Genomic DNA, 23,125 nt, shown 5'->3' with positions numbered 1-23,125 from the left:
CTGTAGTCATAGACTAGGCCTACTCTACTGTAATGCAACCTGTATTTTACCCAAAGAGAAAGCAGCAATCGTTAGACATATATTTTATTGTTGTGGGGAGAGGATTCCACAAATAAAAACCAGAAACATCATCACCAAACCTTTTGTTGATGGACCCTTTTTGGGTCTTCTGCCCACAATATTAGGTGATTCTGACAAAATGATATGACTAAATAAAAGTTTACTGCTGTTGCCAAGCAGTAGACTGACCCGCTAAATAGCTAGCTAGCCACAAGCAGTAGACTGACTACATGTTGAGGAATGAATCAGGCAGAACAGTTCATCATGTAATGATGTACGTTACATCATGTAACGTTGTTAATATATGTAACAGTTTAACTTTACGGTGTCCCCTCGCCCCGACACGGGCGCGAACCAGGAACCCTCTGCACACATCAACAACAGTCACCCACGAAGCGTCGTTACCCATCGCTCCACAAAAGCCGCGGCCATTGCAGAGCAAGGGGAAACCCAACTTCAGGTCTCAGAGCAAGTGAAGTAACAGATTGAAATGCTATCAGCGCGTACCCGCTAAATAGTTATCCATTTCACATCCGTTACATATACACACATCAAGACCAACTGTCAACTTTTAAACTAAGATCACCAACACTTGAAAAATTATAACTGATTACTTTCCATACTTTTCACAGTTTGTATTTAAAATAAGCCGTACAATGTCGTACAACATCCAGTGAAATAATATATCTAGAAGCAAGGCCACCTGGAATCATGTTTTAAGTCAGAGCTGTAATACATCTAGAAGCAAGGCCACCTGGAATCATGTTTTAAGTCAGAGCTGTAATACATCTAGAAGCAAGGCCACCTGGAATCATGTTTTAAGTCAGAGCTGTAATACATCTAGAAGCAAGGCCACCTGGAATCATGTTTTAAGTCAGAGCTGTAATACATCTAGAAGCAAGGCCACCTGGAATCATGTTTTAAGTTAGAGCTGTAATATATCTAGAAGCAAGGCCACCTGGAATCATGTTTTAAGTCAGAGCTGTAATATATCTAGAAGCAAGGCCACCTGGAATCATGTTTTAAGTTAGAGCTGTAATACATCTAGAAGCAAGGCCACCTGGAATCATGTTTTAAGTCAGAGCTGTAATATATCTAGAAGCAAGGCCACCTGGAATCATGTTTTAAGTTAGAGCTGTAATACATCTAGAAGCAAGGCCACCTGGAATCATGTTTTAAGTCAGAGCTGTAATATATCTAGAAGCAAGGCCACCTGGAATCATTTTTTAAGTTAGAGCTGTAATATATCTAGAAGCAAGGCCACCTGGAATCATGTTTTAAGTCAGAGCTGTAATATATCTAGAAGCAAGGCCACCTGGAATCATGTTTTAAATCAGAGCTGTAATATATATAGAAGCAAGGCCACCTGGAATCATGTTTTAAGTCAGAGCTGTAATACATCTAGAAGCAAGGCCACCTGGAATCATGTTTTAAGTCAGAGCTGTAATATATCTAGAAGCAAGGCCACCTGGAATCATGTTTTAAGTCAGAGCTGTAATATATCTAGAAGCAAGGCCACCTGGAATCATGTTTTAAGTCAGAGCTGTAATACATCTAGAAGCAAGGCCACCTGGAATCATGTTTTAAGTCAGAGCTGTAATATATCTAGAAGCAAGGCCACCTGGAATCATGTTTTAAGTCAGAGCTGTAATACATCTAGAAGCAAGGCCACCTGGAATCCTGTTTTAAGTCAGAGCTGTAATATATCTAGAAGCAAGGCCACCTGGAATCATGTTTTAAATCAGAGCTGTAATATATCTAGAAGCAAGGCCACCTGGAATCATGTTTTAAGTCAGAGCTGTAATATATATAGAAGCAAGGCCACCTGGAATCATGTTTTAAGTCAGAGCTGTAATACATCTAGAAGCAAGGCCACCTGGAATCATGTTTTAAGTCAGAGCTGTAATATATGTAGAAGCAAGGCCACCTGGAATCATGTTTTAAGTCAGAGCTGTAATATATCTAGAAGCAAGGCCACCTGGAATCATGTTTTAAGTCAGAGCTGTAATACATCTAGAAGCAAGGCCACCTGGAATCATGTTTTAAGTCAGAGCTGTAATACATCTAGAAGCAAGGCCACCTGGAATCATGTTTTAAGTCAGAGCTGTAATACATCTAGAAGCAAGGCCACCTGGAATCATGTTTTAAGTCAGAGCTGTAATATATCTAGAAGCAAGGCCACCTGGAATCATGTTTTAAGTCAGAGCTGTAATATATCTAGAAGCAAGGCCACCTGGAATCATGTTTTAAGTCAGAGATGTAATACATCTAGAAGCAAGGCCACCTGGAATCATGTTTTAAGTCAGAGCTGTAATACATCTAGAAGCAAGGCCACCTGGAATCATGTTTTAAGTCAGAGCTGTAATACATCTAGAAGCAAGGCCACCTGGAATCATGTTTTAAGTCAGAGCTGTAATATATCTAGAAGCAAGGCCACCTGGAATCATGTTTTAAGTCAGAGCTGTAATATATCTAGAAGCAAGGCCACCTGGAATCATGTTTTAAGTCAGAGCTGTAATACATCTAGAAGCAAGGCCACCTGGAATCATGTTTTAAATCAGAGCTGTAATATATCTAGAAGCAAGGCCACCTGGAATCATGTTTTAAGTCAGAGCTGTAATACATCTAGAAGCAAGGCCACCTGGAATCATGTTTTAAGTCAGAGCTGTAATATATCTAGAAGCAAGGCCACCTGGAATCATGTTTTAAGTCAGAGCTGTAATACATCTAGAAGCAAGGCCACCTGGAATCATGTTTTAAGTCAGAGCTGTAATACATCTAGAAGCAAGGCCACCTGGAATCATGTTTTAAGTCAGAGCTGTAATATATCTAGAAGCAAGGCCACCTGGAATCATGTTTTAAGTCAGAGCTGTAATACATCTAGAAGCAAGGCCACCTGGAATCATGTTTTAAGTCAGAGCTGTAATATATCTAGAAGCAAGGCCACCTGGAATCATGTTTTAAATCAGAGCTGTAATATATCTAGAAGCAAGGCCACCTGGAATCATGTTTTAAGTCAGAGCTGTAATACATCTAGAAGCAAGGCCACCTGGAATCATGTTTTAAGTCAGAGCTGTAATACATCTAGAAGCAAGGCCACCTGGAATCATGTTTTAAGTCAGAGCTGTAATATATCTAGAAGCAAGGCCACCTGGAATCATGTTTTAAGTCAGAGCTGTAATACATCTAGAAGCAAGGCCACCTGGAATCATGTTTTAAGTCAGAGCTGTAATATATCTAGAAGCAAGGCCACCTGGAATCATGTTTTAAGTCAGAGCTGTAATATATCTAGAAGCAAGGCCACCTGGAATCATGTTTTAAGTCAGAGCTGTAATACATCTAGAAGCAAGGCCACCTGGAATCATGTTTTAAGTCAGAGCTGTAATACATCTAGAAGCAAGGCCACCTGGAATCGTGTTTTAAGTCAGAGCTGTAATATATCTAGAAGCAAGGCCACCTGGAATCATGTTTTAAGTCAGAGCTGTAATACATCTAGAAGCAAGGCCACCTGGAATCATGTTTTAAGTCAGAGCTGTAATATATCTAGAAGCAAGGCCACCTGGAATCATGTTTTAAGTCAGAGCTGTAATATATCTAGAAGCAAGGCCACCTGGAATCATGTTTTAAGTCAGAGCTGTAATATATCTAGAAGCAAGGCCACCTGGAATCATGTTTTAAATCAGAGCTGTAATACATCTAGAAGCAAGGCCACCTGGAATCATGTTTTAAGTCAGAGCTGTAATACATCTAGAAGCAAGGCCACCTGGAATCATGTTTTAAGTCAGCTGTAATATATCTAGAAGGGTTGAACCATGTGGATGGGAAGGAACATCTCACCATGGCTCGGGACCCCAACCACACACACATGCCAGGCTTTGACTTGACCGTTGGCTCAAGGGGATTGACAGAGGGCACAGAGGTAAGGAGGTCTGGTGAAATAAACAAAATAAAAACGTTATATTTAGATACATTAGCACAAGGGAGGGGGGAGCGTGAGCAGGCGTGACATAGGTATGATATACAAAACCTAGCAGAGAGCATATCCAACTGACATCCTCTTAGAAAATGATATAAACTATTGGAACCAAGATTTTAAAAGAATGGAGAACGGCACAAGATGGAGGGAATGTTGGAACATAACTAACAAAAGGACAGTGAGCAGAAATGTGTGAGGTGTGCCTGACTGGGTTTAAACCTGTGGTCCTGTATGTCTCAGTTGTGCCTGACTGGGTTTAAACCTGTGGTCCTGTATGGCTCAGTTGTGCCTGACTGGGTTTAAACCTGTGGTCCTGTATGTCTCAGTTGTGCCTGACTGGGTTTAAACCTGTGGTCCTGTATGTCTCAGTTGTGCCTGACTGGGTTTAAACCTGTGGTCCTGTATGGCTCAGTTGTGCCTGACTGGGTTTAAACCTGTGGTCCTGTATGTCTCAGTTGTTTGGGTAGAGGTGTGCCTGACTGGGTTTAAACCTGTGGTCCTGTATGTCTCAGTTGTGCCTGACTGGGTTTAAACCTGTGGTCCTGTATGTCTCAGTTGTGCCTGACTGGGTTTAAACCTGTGGTCCTGTATGTCTCAGTTGTGCCTGACTGGGTTTAAACCTGTGGTCCTGTATGGCTCAGTTGTGCCTGACTGGGTTTAAACCTGTGGTCCTGTATGTCTCAGTTGTTTGGGTAGAGGTGTGCCTGACTGGGTTTAAACCTGTGGTCCTGTATGGCTGTTGTGCCTGACTGGGTTTAAACCTGTGGTCCTGTATGGCTCAGTTGTGCCTGACTGGGTTTAAACCTGTGGTCCTGTATGGCTCAGTTGGTAGAGCATGGCGCTTGCACTGTCAGGCTTGTGGGTTAGATTCCCGGTACCACAAACACCCACCAACGAAGTGTATGCATGCATGACCGTAAGTCCATTTGGATAAGTGTCTGCTAAAAGGCTGTATTAACCCACTGAGCTGAAGCCCAGGCACTGGCTCAGGGAGCTAACACAATACTCTCTGATAATGTTACTCATCATGTAGGCCTAAGTTCACGGAACCACCTGTTACATGTTGAATATCTTACCTCCGACCACTGAGGTGGCTCTGTCCCATAGGTATGGAACGCAGTTTGGGTCTTTGAGTGTCAAAAAGATACACGTCAAATAACACTATTTGACACGTTAAATTAGCTTTTAATTTGACACGTCAAATAACACAGTTTAATTGTAAAATATTGTGTTGGACCGCAACTTCTGGGGTAGCTAGCTAGCGTTAGCTTTAGCTTGCTACCTAGTTAGCACCAATACAACCAGCCTGAAAAGTAGAAACTGCAGTCATTTCTATTATTCTTAGCAATGATTTAGGAATCGTTGTGAGTAAGTATTAGCCAGGTAGACACTTGTTGTTCGCCTATTGAAACTGAACTTCAGTTCAAGAAAATAAATAGCTAGCCAACTACTAAACCCTGTTGCCCAAAGCTAACGTTATAAGCAGCCTGTGTTGTGTGTGGTGAAGCTAGCCACAATAAGGATGCGGGTTGCCTTCAAAATAAAAGTACCTATTTGAAAGTTATGCAGAAGGTTACAATTGGTGGAATCATGCCATATTTAGACTAGATAATGTTAAACAAGGTTGGAATGTAAAGCAGTGAAAAGGGGTATCAGTCCACTCGGTGACACCCACATAACACAACTGTGAAGAGTTTACGCAAATATTAGCATTGTAGCTCTTATCGTGGGACTGTGACAGTGTGAAATCACCTCCCCAGTCAGCCTATTGTGTGTATTGACATTCATATTACACTGTACAGCTTTACCTAAAGATTGGGCATCAATGAAATGGGAATCAGTCTACTCAATACCCAAGATATTTTTTTCCCAACGTCCTCCTCAGAGTTATCAGACTCCAAAACATCCCTGCAGTATTGTTTTTCCTTGGGAATAGTGTTCAATACACATAGGTGGACAATAAATGTGGCTCAATTCACAGTTGTTTCAGAGTCCCACAATAAGAGCTACGATGCTAATGTTCTCTGGGTGTCACTGAGTAGACTGATACCCCATGTCATTGATCCACAATCCATAGGTAAGGCTGTACAGTGAAATAAGGATGCCCCCAATGCAATTCTAAACTATAATACATCCAGTGGGATTTCAACAGATTTTTGTGAAATTAACAAATAATTGTCTTTTGTTGATTTTATATAACATTCTACTATTTGTACTCATTTGCGTCACTGTCAATGACATACTTTTATTTTGAAGGCTAACCGCAGAGTCCACTATTGTGGCTAATCCTTATTGTGGCAAGCTTCACATAGATGGGTCAGACAACCATTTATCAAATACTAACTGTCTTATAAATTAGGGTTGTTTTAGATGATGACACCTAGCTCTATAGTTAGCTAGCTAACTACAGCTACTGGTAACAGATGTTGTTTTGCTATGTTTTTGGGGAAGAACATTGTTTGCATTTATGAGCTAGCTAGCTTTTTTTTAATGACCAACACTGTATGTGCGAGAGACAACTTTACCAGCATCATAGCATACGTATCGATGAATCGTTGTGACAGATGAAACACGAGTGAAAGTGTAATCAATGTGTAATAACTACGGAAAAAAATCACGAACGCGTTACATTATTATGTGACCTGCGGTCATATTTAGGTCCTGATTGGTCAACAAGCTTATTTTTGACACATGCAAAGACCCAAATGGTGTTCCATATGATCATATATAGGTGTACTGTAGTTCCCACTGTCCTTCTCCCCAACTCCACTCACAGAGAGAAGGTGATGTTGGGTAGGCTGGCTTTCAGGAATACATGGCCATCTCTCCACCACTGCCTGGCATGTCTGGCCTTTTGATGGAAGTGTAACAGACACAAAAATGGGCCACAGAAACAAACACTTCTTATAAGCAACAACATGTTATAACTGAAACTGCCAAAGTGAAATGTTCTATACTAATCCATTAGGAAAAACAGAGAGAATGAACCCGAGAAAGACGCTCCTTATACAACTAAAGGAAAACAGTTGGCTCAGAGTTACCCATGACTTTGACCAGAACAAAGGCTATCCACAAGATCGGGAACATACTGTCAGTCAGTCCTACACTCTTAGAATAAAAGGTGCTCTCTAGAACCTAAAAGGGTTCTCTGGCTGTACCCATAGAAGAACCCTTTGAATACGTTTTTCTTTTTTACAGAGTGTACAGCTGAACGATATGGACCAAAATCAATATCACGATCGATGTACTAAATGCTCATGATAACGATAAATAGAAAGATACATTTATAACATTAATTTGCACCACAGTATTTAAAAAAAGTTAATATTACCCTTTAAACTACTACTACTACTACTACTACTTTGAATGTTGTAGCCATCAATTGTCACCTTAACAATCACCCATAATAGCAAACTTATTTCATTTCAAACATCACATATCTCTAGTAGGGCCCTATAGGTTATTTATCGTAATGAACAATATCAGCAAAATGTCCATGATAGGTAGTTGGTTTGGTAGATCATTTTTGGTTTATCATCCCAGTTCTACTCAGTCCTGCTGGTAATATACTGTCTATCCACCACAGGAGGTTGGTGTTCCCTTAATTGGGGAGGACGGGCTTGTGGTAATGGCTGGAGCGGAATTTGTCGAATACATCAAACATGGTTTCTATGTGGTTGATGCCATTCCATCTGCTCCGTTCCGGATATTATTATGAGCCGTTCTCTCCCCAGTAGCCTCCTGTGATGTCCAGCTGCCTGTTCACAGCTTCATGTGTGCACTGTGTCCCCTTCAGACACAGAAGGGCAGTGTGGAAACTACCTACAGGGTTTGAGACTTCACACCTCTATAGGAAATACACGTCTGAGAAGCTCTCATGATAAACTAGCAGATGGTTTGATAACACTGAGCAAGAGTTCACATCCTCTTACAGTTGATACTATTGCTAACTTACAAAGCACATAGGGCCGGTGTATAGTAGCCTAGAGAGGCCTATCATGCAGTAGGGCCGGTGTATAGTAGCCTAGAGAGGCCTATCATGCAGTAGGGCCGGTGTATAGTAGCCTAGAGAGGCCTATCATGCAGTAGGGCCGGTGTATAGTAGCCTAGAGAGGCCTATCATGCAGTAGGGCCGGTGTATAGTAGCCTAGAGAGGCCTATCATGCAGTAGGCTGCATATAAAGTTAAAACGTGGATTGTCAAGAAATATCCACTTCCTCAGCTGCTGAGCTGCCGCACAGCATCCCCCCCCCCCCAGTGAGTTTATGACTAACTATTCTCCAAACCAAGTTAGGATAGCTAGTTTATTAAATCTGTGAGAAGCTAGCCACAATAGGATTAGACACAATAGTGGAATTTTCGGTTTCACCCTAAAAATTAAAGGGAATATTCCATCAACGTCCCACCAAACATACACAGAACATGTTTGCCATGTTCTCAGAATATAAGAAATGGATGTTTTAGAAAAACATTTTCATGGGAACGTTGCTTGAAGATTAATGTGTCTAAAGAAAAATGATTTACACATCACGTCTTGTTACTGTTGCTGAGACAATCAAGGTCCTGATTGGTGAACCACTGATCCAGTCATAGTTCTTTGTCTGTTGTCAAGGATACTCACACAAACAATGCTTTTAACATAGTGTTTTCAATTTAAATATTTGACGTACATGATTACATTGTACATGTCCGATCCTCTTGTTACGCCACCATGTTTGTCAGGTATCAATTCATCTGACTATTCTCTCATCATTGATTTTATTAAGTTATTTCAGCAATTTAAGGTTTTTCTGTATAGTTGTCTAATGTTGGTGGGGCATGTTAACCTGTTTTAATGACGCTCCTCACACCTATCACGTTGTTCCTGATCGACACAATGCCTGTGGATGAGGGGTTAGGGGTTATTCAGGGCCTAACTATACTGGGGAGGAGGGGTTAGGGGTTATTCAGGACAGGGCCTAACTATACTGGGGAGGAGGAGTTATTCAGGACAGGGCCTAACTATACTGGGGAGGAGGGGTTAGGGGGTTATTCAGGACAGGGCCTAACTATACTGGGGAGGAGGGGTTAGGGGTTATTCAGGACAGGGCCTAACTATACTGGGGAGGAGGAGTTATTCAGGACAGGGCCTAACTATACTGGGGAGGAGGGGTTAGGGGGTTATTCAGGACAGGGCCTAACTATACTGGGGAGGAGGGGTTAGGGGGTTATTCAGGACAGGGCCTAACTATACTGGGGAGGAGGGGTTAGGGGTTATTCAGGACAGGGCCTAACTATACTGGGGAGGAGGGGTTAGAGGTTATTCAGGACAGGGCCTAACTATACTGGGGAGGAGGAGTTATTCAGGACAGGGCCTAACTATACTGGGGAGGAGGGGTTAGGGGGTTATTCAGGACAGGGCCTAACTATACTGGGGAGGAGGGGTTAGGGGTTATTCAGGACAGGGCCTAACTATACTGGGGAGGAGGGGTTAGGGGTTATTCAGGACAGGGCCTAACTATACTGGGGAGGAGGGGTTAGGGGTTATTCAGGACAGGGCCTAACTATACTGGGGAGGAGGGGTTAGGAGTTATTCAGGACAGGGCCTAACTATACTGGGGAGGAGGGGTTAGGGGTTATTCAGGACAGGGCCTAACTATACTGGGGAGGAGGGGTTAGGGGTTATTCAGGACAGGGCCTAACTATACTGGGGAGGAGGGGTTAGGGGTTATTCAGGACAGGGCCTAACTATACTGGGGAGGAGGGGTTAGGGGTTATTCAGGACAGGGCCTAACTATACTGGGAGGAGGGGTTAGGGGTTATTCAGGACAGGGCCTAACTATACTGGGGAGGAGAGGTTAGGGGTTATTCAGGACAGGGCCTAACTATACTGGGGAGGAGGGGTTAGGGGTTATTCAGGACAGGACCTAACTATACTGGGGAGGAGGGGTTAGGGGTTATTCAGGACAGGGCCTAACTATACTGGGGAGGAGGGGTTAGGGGTTATTCAGGACAGGGCCTAACTATACTGGGGAGGAGGGGTTAGGGGTTATTCAGGACAGGGCCTAACTATACTAGGGAGGAGGGGTTAGGGGTTATTCAGGACAGGGCCTAACTATACTGGGGAGGAGGGGTTAGGGGTTATTCAGGACAGGGCCTAACTATACTGGGGAGGAGGGGTTAGGGGTTATTCAGGACAGGGCCTAACTATACTAGGGAGGAGGGGTTAGGGGTTATTCAGGACAGGGCCTAACTATACTGGGGAGGAGGGGTTAGGGGTTATTCAGGACAGGACCTAACTATACTGGGGAGGAGGGGTTAGGGGTTATTCAGGACAGGGCCTAACTATACTGGGGAGGAGGGGTTAGGGGTTATTCAGGACAGGGCCTAACTATACTGGGGAGGAGGGGTTAGGGGTTATTCAGGACAGGGCCTAACTATACTGGGGTGGAGGGGTTAGGGGTTATTCAGGACAGGGCCTAACTATACTGGGGTGGAGGGGTTAGGGGTTATTCAGGACAGGGCCTAACTATACTGGGGAGGAGGGGTTAGGGGTTATTCAGGCCCTAACTATACTGGGGTGGAGGGGTTAGGGGTTTCTTCAGGACAGGGCCTAACTATACTGGGGAGGAGGGGTTAGGGGTTATTCAGGACAGGGCCTAACTATACTGGGGAGGAGGGGTTAGGGGTTATTCAGGACAGGACCTAACTATACTGGGGAGGAGGGGTTAGGGGTTATTCAGGACAGGGCCTAACTATACTGGGGAGGAGGGGTTAGGGGTTATTCAGGACAGGACCTAACTATACTGGGGAGGAGGGGTTAGGGGTTATTCAGGACAGGACCTAACTATACTGGGGTGGAGGGGTTAGGGGTTATTCAGGGCCTAACTATACTGGGGAGGAGGGGTTAGGGGTTATTCAGGACAGAGCCTAACTATACTGGGGAGGAGGGGTTAGGGGTTATTCAGGACATGACCTAACTATACTGGGGTGGAGGGGTTAGGGGTTTCTTCAGGACAGGGCCTAACTATACTGGCTCAAAAAGCACATGCCCTCAAGATATCCCTCATTGGGACAGTGATTAGGGCGTTTATCATTGGTGCTGGTGGCTTTGGGTTTGAGACCCACTTTGGGACCATTTCTTTGGGAGCATCAGGCGACGTCTTGACAACTGATACACAGAAACGTGTCTAGAACAGTGTTATCTTAACATTCTGAGAACATGGCAACCCTGTTCTGTGTAGGCTGTTGATGGAACATTCTGAGAACATGGCAACCCTGTTCTTTGTAGGCTGTTGATGGAACATTCTGAGAACATGGCAACCCTGTTCTGTGTAGGCTGTTGATGGAACATTCTGAGAACATGGCAACCCTGTTCTGTGTAGGTTGTTGATGGAACATTCTCCTAATAGTTGTGTTCTGTGGGTGTCACTGAGTAGGCTGATACCCCATTTCATGTGTACACACTCCATATGCAAGGCTCTACAGTGAAGATGTGTATGCCCCCAGTACAATTATGCAGTTTAATACAGCCACAGTGGAATTTAAACTTTTTTGTATTGTTTATTGTCAAAATATTTAATTATTGTATTTATGCTTTAGCTATTTAACAACAATCCAACCTTGTTAAGCATTATCTAGTCCAAATATGACATTATTCCACCATTTGTACAGTATCTGTGTGGATCAGTTTCAATGTGAGACTTTTATTTTGAAGACGAACCGCAAATTCCACTATTGTGGATAATCGTTATTGTGGCTATCTTCACACAGGTTGGACTGGTGATGAACAGCGCAGCTGTAGCAAAATGTTCTGTTCAGTTTGTTGCCTTCTTCTTTTTACCGGCAGTGGCGAGACTTAGCTAAAGAGACGACAGGCAAGGAGAGAGAGGAGTAAAATTGAAGAAAATTACATAAACATTGCATTTGGAATTTCCGTGTCTTAAAACAGAACAGGAGAAGGTAAACGATTTAGTCTCTTCGTTTGTTTTGCAAAAAATGTTGATGTGTTGGAGGAAATGTGCATCGTTCTCGACGGTAAAGTACGGATTAAGGAGTTGCCGTATTATTTTTTGGGTACTTGGGAAATGTTCATGTTGCTGCTCATTTTTAAACATCATTTTTTTCCCTCTTTACACTTTTATTTACCATCGACAATTCACCGTACAAAAGTTGCCTCGCTGGGGCCACAGCGACAAATCAACTGCTAAATACTAACATTGTAGCTAGCTAACTTCCTGAATCTTGTGATATCTACCGTAGGTAGGCTAGTTAGCAAAGCCAAATGTACATATTACGGTAATTGCATGTTGATAGGTTGGCTAACTAACTAGGCATCCCATGCAGGTAACTGGCTAACTAAGTTAACGTTAGTTGGTTGACGTAGCAAGAACTTGCTAACATAAATTAACCAAAGGTGAATCTGCCTGTCATAGCTAACTTTAGCTAGGTGGCTAATTAACTTAGCTGCGACACCAGTTACTGCTAACCCTAACGTGAACTTTCTTTGCAAAACCCTAGCTAAATCTTATAACTTCTATTTTTGCTTTTATAATTCTAACGTTATAGCTGTTATATAATCTACTGTCAACTACGACGACAATGACAGGAAGACAGCTTGCTAATTTAGCTGGCTATCGTTAGGTAACATAACGTTAACCATAAGTAACTAGGAGAGCAGGTGAAGTGTATCAGGCCTAGCTAGCTTATCCCCGGTGCCGTGGTTAGCTTGTTGAAGCTGTGTAAACACAGCCCTAAACGATACATTACCTGGGTAATTAAAAAATGAATCAAGTCAGGTTTTAATAACTAGTTTAATACAATGGTGTATCGGTAATGCCAAACAGATACGCACATCACACAATCATTTTGACTAACTGGGCTAGCTAGCCAGGTACTAGTTAGTTATCGTGGACATAAGTCGATTGCTAACTTGCCTATTATGACCAAAACCTTTACAGCAAGAGTGTATTCCAGCAACCTAGATGCAATCTACTGAAAATCAAGCTAATCTAGGTAGTATTGAGCTTAATGTCTACTTGTTTGGTTGCTGTCTATGTTAGTATATTCATACGTGCAAACTAACTTGCTACTGTAGTTTCAAAGCTGTGGGTAGGCTTGCAAACATATCACAATGTTTTAGCAAGGACCATAATGTTCTGCTAGAATCTACTCCCCAGTCTTTGCCCTTGCCACTCTCTCTAAACCAATAGCTGTATTTTGGCTGTTACCCCACTGGCAGTAGCACAGAAGTCTTATTCCTAAAACCACATAGATATTACATTTAGAGGCTTAATGAAGACGGTGGATTCCCCTGGCAGTGCTTTCTTGGTTATTATGATGTGAGACCAACAGAGTCAAGTAGGGCTGTGACATACCAGTGAAACACTATTTTTTTCCCCCCATGGCAAAAATGAACTTTATGGTCCTTTGAAAACCTGCTGTATGTAAACTATTGGGTGCTATAGCTTTGGAAATAAATGTGATTATGGATGCAAACATATTTGTGTTTGTTTCCAACATTAGGGCTGTTTTCCCAACGAAGTTAACGCCGATTCGTGTTTTGTTTCCTTGCCACTATACTAACGAGTATCACAATCCTGGTGTCTTCTCAGCCCTAATCACAAGCGACCCCTAAACAGTCTGAAATGTGTCATCAACACAGTGAAAGTTAGATGAAGTAACCCCATACTTCTCTAGAGTAAGGCCTACTCGCCTGGATGTGGATGGCACAATTTGTGGCTTTGCTGCACACCACAGAAGTCCGCTGCACATGGAGGAAGGTCTGCATTTGAGTCATACTGTGGTGTTGTGATGATTCTACTCTGCAGGGTTGGGGTCAATTCAATTTCAATTCCAGTCAATTCAGAAAGTAAACCCTTATTTCAAATGTTACTACTGAACAGGAATTTCAGTGTACTTCCTTAATTGACTGGAATTTAAATGGAATTGATTACAACCCTGCTACTCAATCCGTCTCAAACGATCAGATGTATTATGTCAGAAGCAAGAGGTTATATGGAGGCCTTGTTCCTGTCTGTCTGTCTGTCTGTCTGTCAAGAGGTTATATGGAGGCCTTGTTCCTGTCTGTCTGTCTGTCTGTCTGTCTGTCAAGAGGTTATATGGAGGCCTTGTTCCTCTCTGTCTGTTAAGAGGTTATATGGAGGCCTTGTTCCTGTCTGTCTGTCAAGAGGTTATATGGAGGCCTTGTTCCTCCCTGTCTGTCTGTCAAGAGGTTATATGGAGGCCTTGTTCCTGTCTGTCTCTGTCTGTCTGTCTGTCAAGAGGTTATATGGAGGCCTTGTTCCTCTCTGTCTGTCTGTCAAGAGGTTATATGGAGGCCTTGTTCCTCTCTGTCTGTCAAGAGGTTATATGGAGGCCTTGTTCCTCTCTGTCTGTCTGTCAAGAGGTTATATGGAGACCTTGTTCCTCTCTGTCTGTCTGTCAAGAGGTTATATGGAGGCCTTGTTCCTCTCTGTCTGTCTGTCAAGAGGTTATATGGAGGCCTTGTTCCTCTCTGTCTGTCAAGAGGTTATATGGAGGCCTTGTTCCTCTCTGTCTGTCAAGAGGTTATATGGAGGCCTTGTTCCTCTCTGTCTGTCAAGAGGTTATATGGAGGCCTTGTTCCTCTCTGTCTGTCAAGAGGTTATATGGAGGCCTTGTTCCTCTCTGTCTGTCAAGAGGTTATATGGAGACCTTGTTCCTCTCTGTCTGTCAAGAGGTTATATGGAGACCTTGTTCCTCTCTGTCTGTCAAGATGTTATATGGAGGCCTTGTTCCTCTCTGTTCCTCTCTGTCTGTCAAGAGGTTATATGGAGGCCTTGTTCCTCTCTGTCTGTCAAGATGTTATATGGAGGCCTTGTTCCTCTCTGTCTGTCAAGATGTTATATGGAGGCCTTGTTCCTCCCTGTCTGTCAAGATGTTATATGGAGGCCTTGTTCCTCTCTGTCCGGCCACTGCTAAATGATTACAGGTATAACTGCAGGATGGGCTCTCGTTTCTAAAAATCAGACTTTAGATGCTCCGGGTTTTAGAATAACTATCTTCAAAGTAATGACTCGGGACGTCGGGTTTGATATGAAAGCTTCTTTTAGTAATAATACTTGTTCACGTTACATTTAACAACTTTAGATTCTACAGAACAATGAATAATGAGATGCTAGCGAAAAGTCAGGATAATCACTTGTCCCTTGCACATAACTAGTGCATTCTCTCTCTACTTCCTGTCGCAAGGCATTCTGGAACTTGCAGTCAAAAGCGTAATTCAATACTAACCAGTACAAAATATGTATGTAGTTCTCTCAATCTCCAACATACAAATTCTAATACAATTACATAGTAAATAACTGTAAAGAAAATATCTTTAGATACAGCTCGATGAATAAACTTAAACATTAACTCTGTAACCCATTAAAGTTACAACACTGGGGTCTTTCGACATGCAAGACTTCCTCTGTCCTGGATTATCTTCTCTCTTTTATAAGAATTAGCTAACCAATCAGGAAAATGTGTATTTTGGTTAAAGTTTTGTTGGTGTTGTTTTTTACTTCCCACCCAGTGAAAGGTTTGTGTTGACGTTGGTTTTTTACTGCTGTGCTTGGTATTATTACGAGACAACTAGTCCTTTTCTAGTGATTTCTGTTCTTTGGTAATTTGTTCACCTGACCTCAGATTCTCTAGTTGCTGGGTTTAGTTCAAACTTGTGCTCAGACAAGAGTTTGTAGAAATCACGTGTCTGTGTGTAGGGCCTATATCTGGAATACAGCTCTGTATTGCTCTGTCGTGGGAGGGAGGTTTGCCACATGGCACCCTATTCCCTACATAGTGCACTACTTTAGACCAGGGCTGGAACCCTATTCCCTACATAGTGCACTACTTTAGACCAGGACTCATAGGGAATATCCGATTAAGGACGTTGCCATGCATGTTGACTGTGGTAGAAGTTACGCCTGATTCAGTTGAGTGTGGGTTTGTTAGCCTGGATTAATACAACACTGTTTGTTATTGTAGTTATTTGCAACTTCAGTTTTATCTTTTAGCTTCACAAGAAGTTCCTTCCTGGAATGCCTACCGAGAGTATAGTGGCTGATTCCTGAGGACAACGCGGTACTTAGAATAACAAACTAATACCGTTCTTCTGAATGTCAATTCACCAACAAAACTAAACAAATAATGCTTTTATTTACTTCAACTTCTGTTTTCACATGGTTGAAGAATTATAGCATTGTTAGCCTAGAATTATAGCGTTGTTAGCCTAGAATTATAGCATTGTTAGCCTAGAATTATAGCATTGTTAGCCTAGAATTATATAGCCTATTACTATAGCATTGTTAGCCTATTACTATAGCATTGTTAGCCTATTACTATAGCATTGTTAGCCTATTACTATAGCATTGTTAGCCTATTACTATAGCATTATTAGCCTATTACTATAGCATTGTTAGCCTATTACTATAGCATTGTTAGCCTATTACTATAGCATTGTTAGCCTATTACTATAGCATCGTTAGCCTATTACTATAGCATTGTTAGCCTGTTAATATAGCATTGTTAGCCTATTATGTGTGCGTGCCAACCTGTAGATGAATTCAGTATCCCCAGATTTGAAATGGTTGGTTAACGTTCTGTCTCGTCTCTTTCCCCAGGTGTTCTTCAGTGAGCGGTAGAGCTGCTCTGTCTCAGTCCAATCAGAGTTCCCAGACCACCGCTCCACCAGGTGTATCAGACCGCTGGGAATGACTGCGCCTTCACAACCTCACCAGGAGTGGGCGCTGGAGGACAACGCCCACATCAACCACACAGCCAGGAGCATCTTCCTTCCTTTAGCTAGGAGAGCCTTTCTTTCTACCTTTAGCTAGGATAGTGTACTTTGTTTGTGTGAGCCTGCGAGTCCAGTCCTGGGTTGAGATACAGCTTTGTTGCCGGTGATTGGAGAAGAGAGGGAGAGCTTCCCAGACCACCAGGAGAGGAGAGACCGTGAAGACGGCTGCCCGATCCGGATCAATTCACCAGATCTTTACTCTCACTATTGCTGGTTTAATTAGTAGGTATCGGCTCAACCGTTGGAAGTCAATGGGCTAAATATACATGATATGCAGACACACTTTCAGGACTACCCCCTGCTCAGTGTGAGGTGCTCTGTTCCCCTCCACGTCCGCTGCCGGTCTGCTGGATGTTTTGGCGGCTCTGAGGACTGCATGGCAGTGGAGTGATCGTGGAGAGGCCAGGGTACCACAAACTTATGGACTTTGACAAGAGAGGAGGAGGAAAGGGGGAGGCAGAGGAAGGGAAGAAGATGTCGAAGTCCGGAGGGAGCCGGTCGGGGCATGGCAGTCGCAGCTCGGGGAGCAACTCCGGGGTGCTCATGGTGGGCCCTAACTTCCGGGTCGGGAAGAAGATCGGCTGTGGGAACTTTGGAGAGCTTCGCCTCGGGAAGAACCTGTACACTAATGAATATGTGGCCATCAAACTGGTGAGACGAACACTAACAGATACACACACACACACACGCCAGGGTTTCCTTTAGGAACATGTGGCACCGGACATTTAATCGGCAGCATTTTAATTTACCGTACATTTCAGAAATGTACTGTACCCATATGCATGACTGCGTAACCTGATTAGGGCATCTACCCGTGGTGCTCAGAATGACAGAAATCACATTTTAGACTATGGTAATTCTTATGAACAGAACATGCAATGACGTGTGTCCTTACCGCACACTTTGACCATGTTAGAATAAATGTCCACATGTACTTTTCCTCAGCCAACAAGACGAGTAACGAACAGTAAAATCACTAGCCCGTGTATAGGTGGTAAGGTTGTATCCAGATGTTCATACCGTCCTTCTCTCACTCCGGAATTTAAGCTATTACAGTTTTCGTACAGAAGTGGGCACCCAAAAATAGAAAAGCCATTTGGGTGATAAAATTAGCACAAGTAATAGTGAATTTGTTAGAAATATGCTAACGAGTGCAAACGAACTGGAAGGAAAGGCGGCCGAAGGAAGTGTTGGAAGGAAAACTATAGTTGCACGTCCCTGATCAAGTTTACAAAGTAAGCTTCATAATGTAAAGTAATGTGAACGGTGAAATAACGTGATCTGATATATCTCCTAACGCACAAGTCGACATGCAGGTATTTACTTAAATAGCTACAGATATTAAAGTGTATTGACAAACTTCAACGAAATAGTTTCCACGTTGACAGTTTGGGGGGGGTGGAATCTAGTTTTAATGTCACAATGTACAGTGAAATGCCATTCTTGCAAATATATCCTGTGGCTATTTCCAAATTCCATAAATACATGTATATCCTATACTGCCCATGTCTAATAGGCAGCACATGATTTTCAAGGGGATGTTAATTTTCACCATTAAATACACCTTAATAATAAAACGTTCGTCACATTTGCGGATTTATGTAAGTTGACCTACTATTCCTAAGGTGATCGGTAGATTAAATAGTCATTTAGGCTAATAATTTAACTCAATCGCTGTTCGCAAAAAAAAAACGACTGCAACAATGCACACAAGGCAGTAGGCTACGTGTGATTGGCTGCCGGACAAGGAAAGAAAGTTGACAACCAATAGAACGTCAGAGAAATAGACTACTGGTTATAAAATAATTTCCTCCACGGATGTGGTCAGATTTTGCCTAGGCTACTTTGAAGCAAGGTCAATTTAAAAAAGAAAAAAGCCTCATATGTTGTAAAATGTTAAGGTTTTCAAATGATTAAGTAGCTATGTTTTTTCTAAATGCTTACTTCCAGCGAAGTTGTTTGTGACTCGCTGATGAAGCCTTACGTTCCTTTTGCATTTTATATTTATTAGGATTTATTAGGATATTTATTATCTATTAGGATATTTATTAGGATCCCATTAGCCAATGACAGTCTTACTGGAGTAAGACTGTTTTTTTACTATTTTCTACATTGTAGAATAATAGTGAAGACGTCAAAATTATGAAATAACACATATGGAATCATGTAGTAACCAAAAAAGTGTTAAGCAATTCAAAATATATTTGAGATTCTTCAAAGTAGCCATCTTTTGCCTTGATGACAAGTGCTGTGAGGTAAAATGGGAGTTCCGTGGCTCTGTAGAATACTGTGTGTTTGCTTGAATTTGTTCTGGACCTGGGGACTGTGAAAAGACCCCTGGTGGCATGTCTGGTGGGGTAAGTGTGTGTTTGTCAGTGCTGTTTGTAAGTTGGCAAATTGCAAACAATTTGGAATTTCCAACACATTGTTTCTTATAAAAACAAGAAGTGACGCAGTCTTTCCTCTTTTAGCCAAGAGAGACATGCATAGTATTAATATTAACCCTCTGATTACAATGATGAGCAAAACGTGCCGCTCTGTTCTGGACCAGCTGCAGCTTAACTAGGTTTTTCTTTGCCGCGCTTGACCACATGACTGGACAATAATCAAGATAAGATAAAACTAGAGTCTGCAGAACTTTGTGGAGTGTGGTGTCAAAAAAGCAGAGCATCTCTTTATTACGGACAGACCTCTCCCCATCTCTTAAAAACCATTGAATCTATATGTTTTGACCATGATAGTTTACAATCTAAGGTAACACCAAGTAATTTATTCTCAACTTGTTCAACAGCCACACCATTCAGCTGAGGTCTAGAACTTAGTGAATGATTTGTACCAAATACAATGCTCTTAGTTTTAGATGTTCAGGACCAGTTTATTACTGGCCACCAGTAATAAAACAGACTGCAACCCTTTGTTTAGAGTTTCAGTGACTTCATTAGTTGTCGTAGCTGATGCGTACATGGTTGAATCATCAGCATACATGGACTCACATGCTTCGTTTAATGCCAGTGGCAGGTCATTGGTAAAATTAGAAAAGAGTAGAGGGCTTAGAGAGCTGCTCTGCGGTACACCACACTTTTCATGTTTGACATTATAGAAGCTTCCATTAAAGAAAACCCTTTGAATTATATTAGATGGATGGCTCTGAATCCACAATATGGCAGAGGTTGAAAAGCCATAACAATTACGTTTTTTCAATAACAGGTTATGGTCAATAATATCAAAGGCTGCACTGAAATCTAACAGTACAGCTCCACCAATCTTATTATCGATTCCTTTCAACCAATCATCAGTAATTTGTGTCAGTGCAGTACATGTTGATTGGCTTTCTCTATAAGCATGCTGAAAGTCTGTTGTTAATCTGTTTACAGAGAAATAGCATTGTATTTGGTCAAACACAATTCTTTCCAACCGTTTGCTAAGAGCTGGCAGCAAGCTTATAGGTCTGCTGTTAGAACCAGTAAAGGGCGCTTTACCACTGTTGGGTAACGGAATGACTTTGGCTTCCTTCCAGGCCTGAGGACAAAGACTTTCCTCTAGGTTCAGATTAAAGATATGACAGATAGGAGTGGCTATAGAGTCAGATTAAAGATATGACAGATAGGAGTGGCTATGGAGTCAGCTACCATCCTCAGTAGCTTTCCATCTAAGTTGTCAATGCCAGGAGGTTTGTCATTATTGATCTACAACCATCATTTTCCCACCTCTCCCACACTAACTTAACAAAATTCCAATTTGTAATGCTTTTCTTTAAAAAAAAAAATTTATGCATGAGTACGATGGCTCACTGTTAGTTGTTGGCATTTCCTGCCTACGTTTTCCCGCTTTGCCAATGAAATAATAATTAAAATAATTGGTATATTCAAATGGTTTTGTGATGAATAAGCCATCTGATTGGATGAAAGATGGAGTTGAATTTGTCTTTCTGTTCATAATTTAATTTAAAGTACTCAACAGCAACAAAAAATCCCATCATTCTTCATATCATTGATCTTGGCTTCATAATACAATTTCTTCTTCTTGTTGAGTTTAGTCACATCATTTCTCAATGTGCAGTAAGTCAGCCAGTCAGATGTGCAGCCAGACTTATTAGCCTCTCCTTTTGCCACGTCTCTTTCAACCATACAGTTTTTCAATTCCTCATCAATCCATGGAGCCTTAACAGTTCTATCAGTCAGTTTCTTAACAGGTGCATGTTTATCAGTAATTGGAAGAAGCAATTTCATAAATTCCTCAAGTGCAGCGTCTGGATGCTCCTCATTAATCACATCAGACCAACAACTATTTTTTAACATCATCCACATAAGAGTCACAGCAAAATATGCTGTATGATCTCTTATACACTATTTTAGGCCCAGCTGTTGGAACTTTGTCTTTCCTGTATATAGTCACTATATTGTGATCACTGCATCCAATGGGGACGGATACAGCTTTAAAATGTTAAATGTAGAACAAAGTTCTACAGTATTAGTAAAAATGTGATCGATACATGTGGATGATCTTGTTCCTGTAGTGTTTGTAAACACCCTGGTAGGTTGATTAATAACCTGAACCAGATTTAAATGGGGAAGGTGCTTTAATTATCAGCTGAGAAATAAAATAAATAGCTGTTTTTAATCGTGAACATACTGTTGCATTTAGAATTGTTGCACAATGATTGGGCTTATAAAACTGCTGTCTGACAGGAAAGAGCTGTGACACTAAATTATGCAAATTTTCCCATAGACCGATGTTAAACGAAGTCTATTTACATCAATGAATAGGATAAAAAGCATTTTGCAATTATTTTTTTCGCCTTCTCCTGGCCGGTGCCAATTTTATTGATCGGTTTATTGATTTTAACAGCCTAAAGACAGTTATTACCGGCTAACACACACGTGTTCCCATTCAAAATCCTGTTTTCCATAACCCTAACCTGAAGCCTGAAATAGCATTGATAAAGGTCCTGACTTTTCAAAATGTTTGTTTTTCTGACTTGTCTGGACGTTCTGGTGACTTGTCAGGACGTTCTGGTGACTTGTCAGGACGTTCTGGTCCTGATAATGTGGTCCTGACACACACACACACACACTTTTATTACGTAGTGACAGTGGACTTGGAACCTTTGCAATTGCACGTCATAACATATTTTTTCCCCCTCCATTAAATCTTACCAGTTTAATTTTAAAGGTTGTACACAGGTCCTACCTTAGACTGTGATTCAGCTTTTTGTTTCATGCTTCCCAGATTAGTTCTGCTCTGGTTCATATTCCAGCAGCATGTACTGACTGACCGACGTCGTTAGATTAATCATTTAATCTACCAAGATGTCATCTAGCTCTAATAATCCCTGCTTGTTATTACATAATGCTTCCTTCAGTAGGGCCCCAGAGACTGTCTGCCTCAACATAACGCTTCCTTCAGTAGGGCCCCAGAGACTGTCTGCCTCAACATAACGCTTCCTTCAGTATGACCCCAGAGACTGTCTGCCTCAACATAACGCTTCCTTCAGTAGGGCCCCAGAGACTGTCTGCTTCAACATAATGCTTCCTTCAGTAGGGCCCCAGAGACTGTCTGCTTCAACATAATGCTTCCTTCAGTACGGCCCCAGAGACTGTCTGCTTCAACATAATGCTTCCTTCAGTAGGGCCCCAGAGACTGTCTGCCTCAACATAATGCTTCCTTCAGTAGGGCCCCAGAGACTGTCTGCCTCAACATAATGCTTCCTTCAGTACGGCCCCAGAGACTGTCTGCCTCAACATAATGCTTCCTTCAGTAGGGCCCCAGAGACTGTCTGCCTCAACATAATGCTTCCTTCAGTAGGGCCCCAGAGACTGTCTGCCTCAACATAATGCTTCCTTCAGTAGGGCCCCAGAGACTGTCTGCCTCAACATAATGCTTCCTTCAGTATGGCCCCAGAGACTGTCTGCCTCAACATAATGCTTCCTTCAGTAGGGCCCCAGAGACTGTCTGCCTCAACATAACGCTTCCTTCAGTAGGGCCCCAGAGACTGTCTGCCTCAACATAATGCTTCCTTCAGTACGGCCCCAGAGACTGTCTGCCTCAACATAATGCTTCCTTCAGTAGGGCCCCAGAGACTGTCTGCCTCAACATAATGCTTCCTTCAGTACGGCCCCAGAGACTGTCTGCCTCAACATAATGCTTCCTTCAGTATGGCCCCAGAGACTGTCTGCCTCAACATAATGCTTCCTTCAGTAGGGCCCCAGAGACTGTCTGCCTCAACATAATGCTTCCTTCAGTAGGGCCCCAGAGACTGTCTGCCTCAACATAATGCTTCCTTCAGTAGG

General features: G+C 42.3%; 1 protein-coding gene across 3 annotated transcripts in view; it reads left to right on the top strand.

The window, feature by feature from the left end:
• Positions 1 to 11,780: 11,780 nt before the first annotated feature.
• The window catches only part of LOC139559799 (casein kinase I-like), a 73,609-nt gene continuing 62,264 nt past the window's right edge, over positions 11,781 to 23,125 (top strand). Inside the window, exons 1-3 of one of the 3 annotated variants that reach the window (XM_071376157.1) lie at positions 11,781 to 11,977; positions 16,054 to 16,120; positions 16,660 to 17,486. In XM_071376157.1, coding sequence (XP_071232258.1) covers positions 17,256 to 17,486 — 231 coding nt within the window. In that variant the 5' untranslated portion in view covers positions 11,781 to 11,977; positions 16,054 to 16,120; positions 16,660 to 17,255. The remainder of the gene's footprint in view (positions 11,978 to 16,053; positions 16,121 to 16,659; positions 17,487 to 23,125) is intronic. The other 2 variants (XM_071376156.1, XM_071376159.1) reach the window with 2 other exon arrangements.

The sequence above is a fragment of the Salvelinus alpinus genome, chromosome 30, assembly GCF_045679555.1.
Source record: "Salvelinus alpinus chromosome 30, SLU_Salpinus.1, whole genome shotgun sequence".
Lineage (NCBI taxonomy): Eukaryota > Metazoa > Chordata > Actinopteri > Salmoniformes > Salmonidae > Salvelinus > Salvelinus alpinus.
The sequence above is the reverse complement of the archived record's forward strand: the minus strand, read 5'-3'. Positions and strand labels throughout refer to the sequence as shown.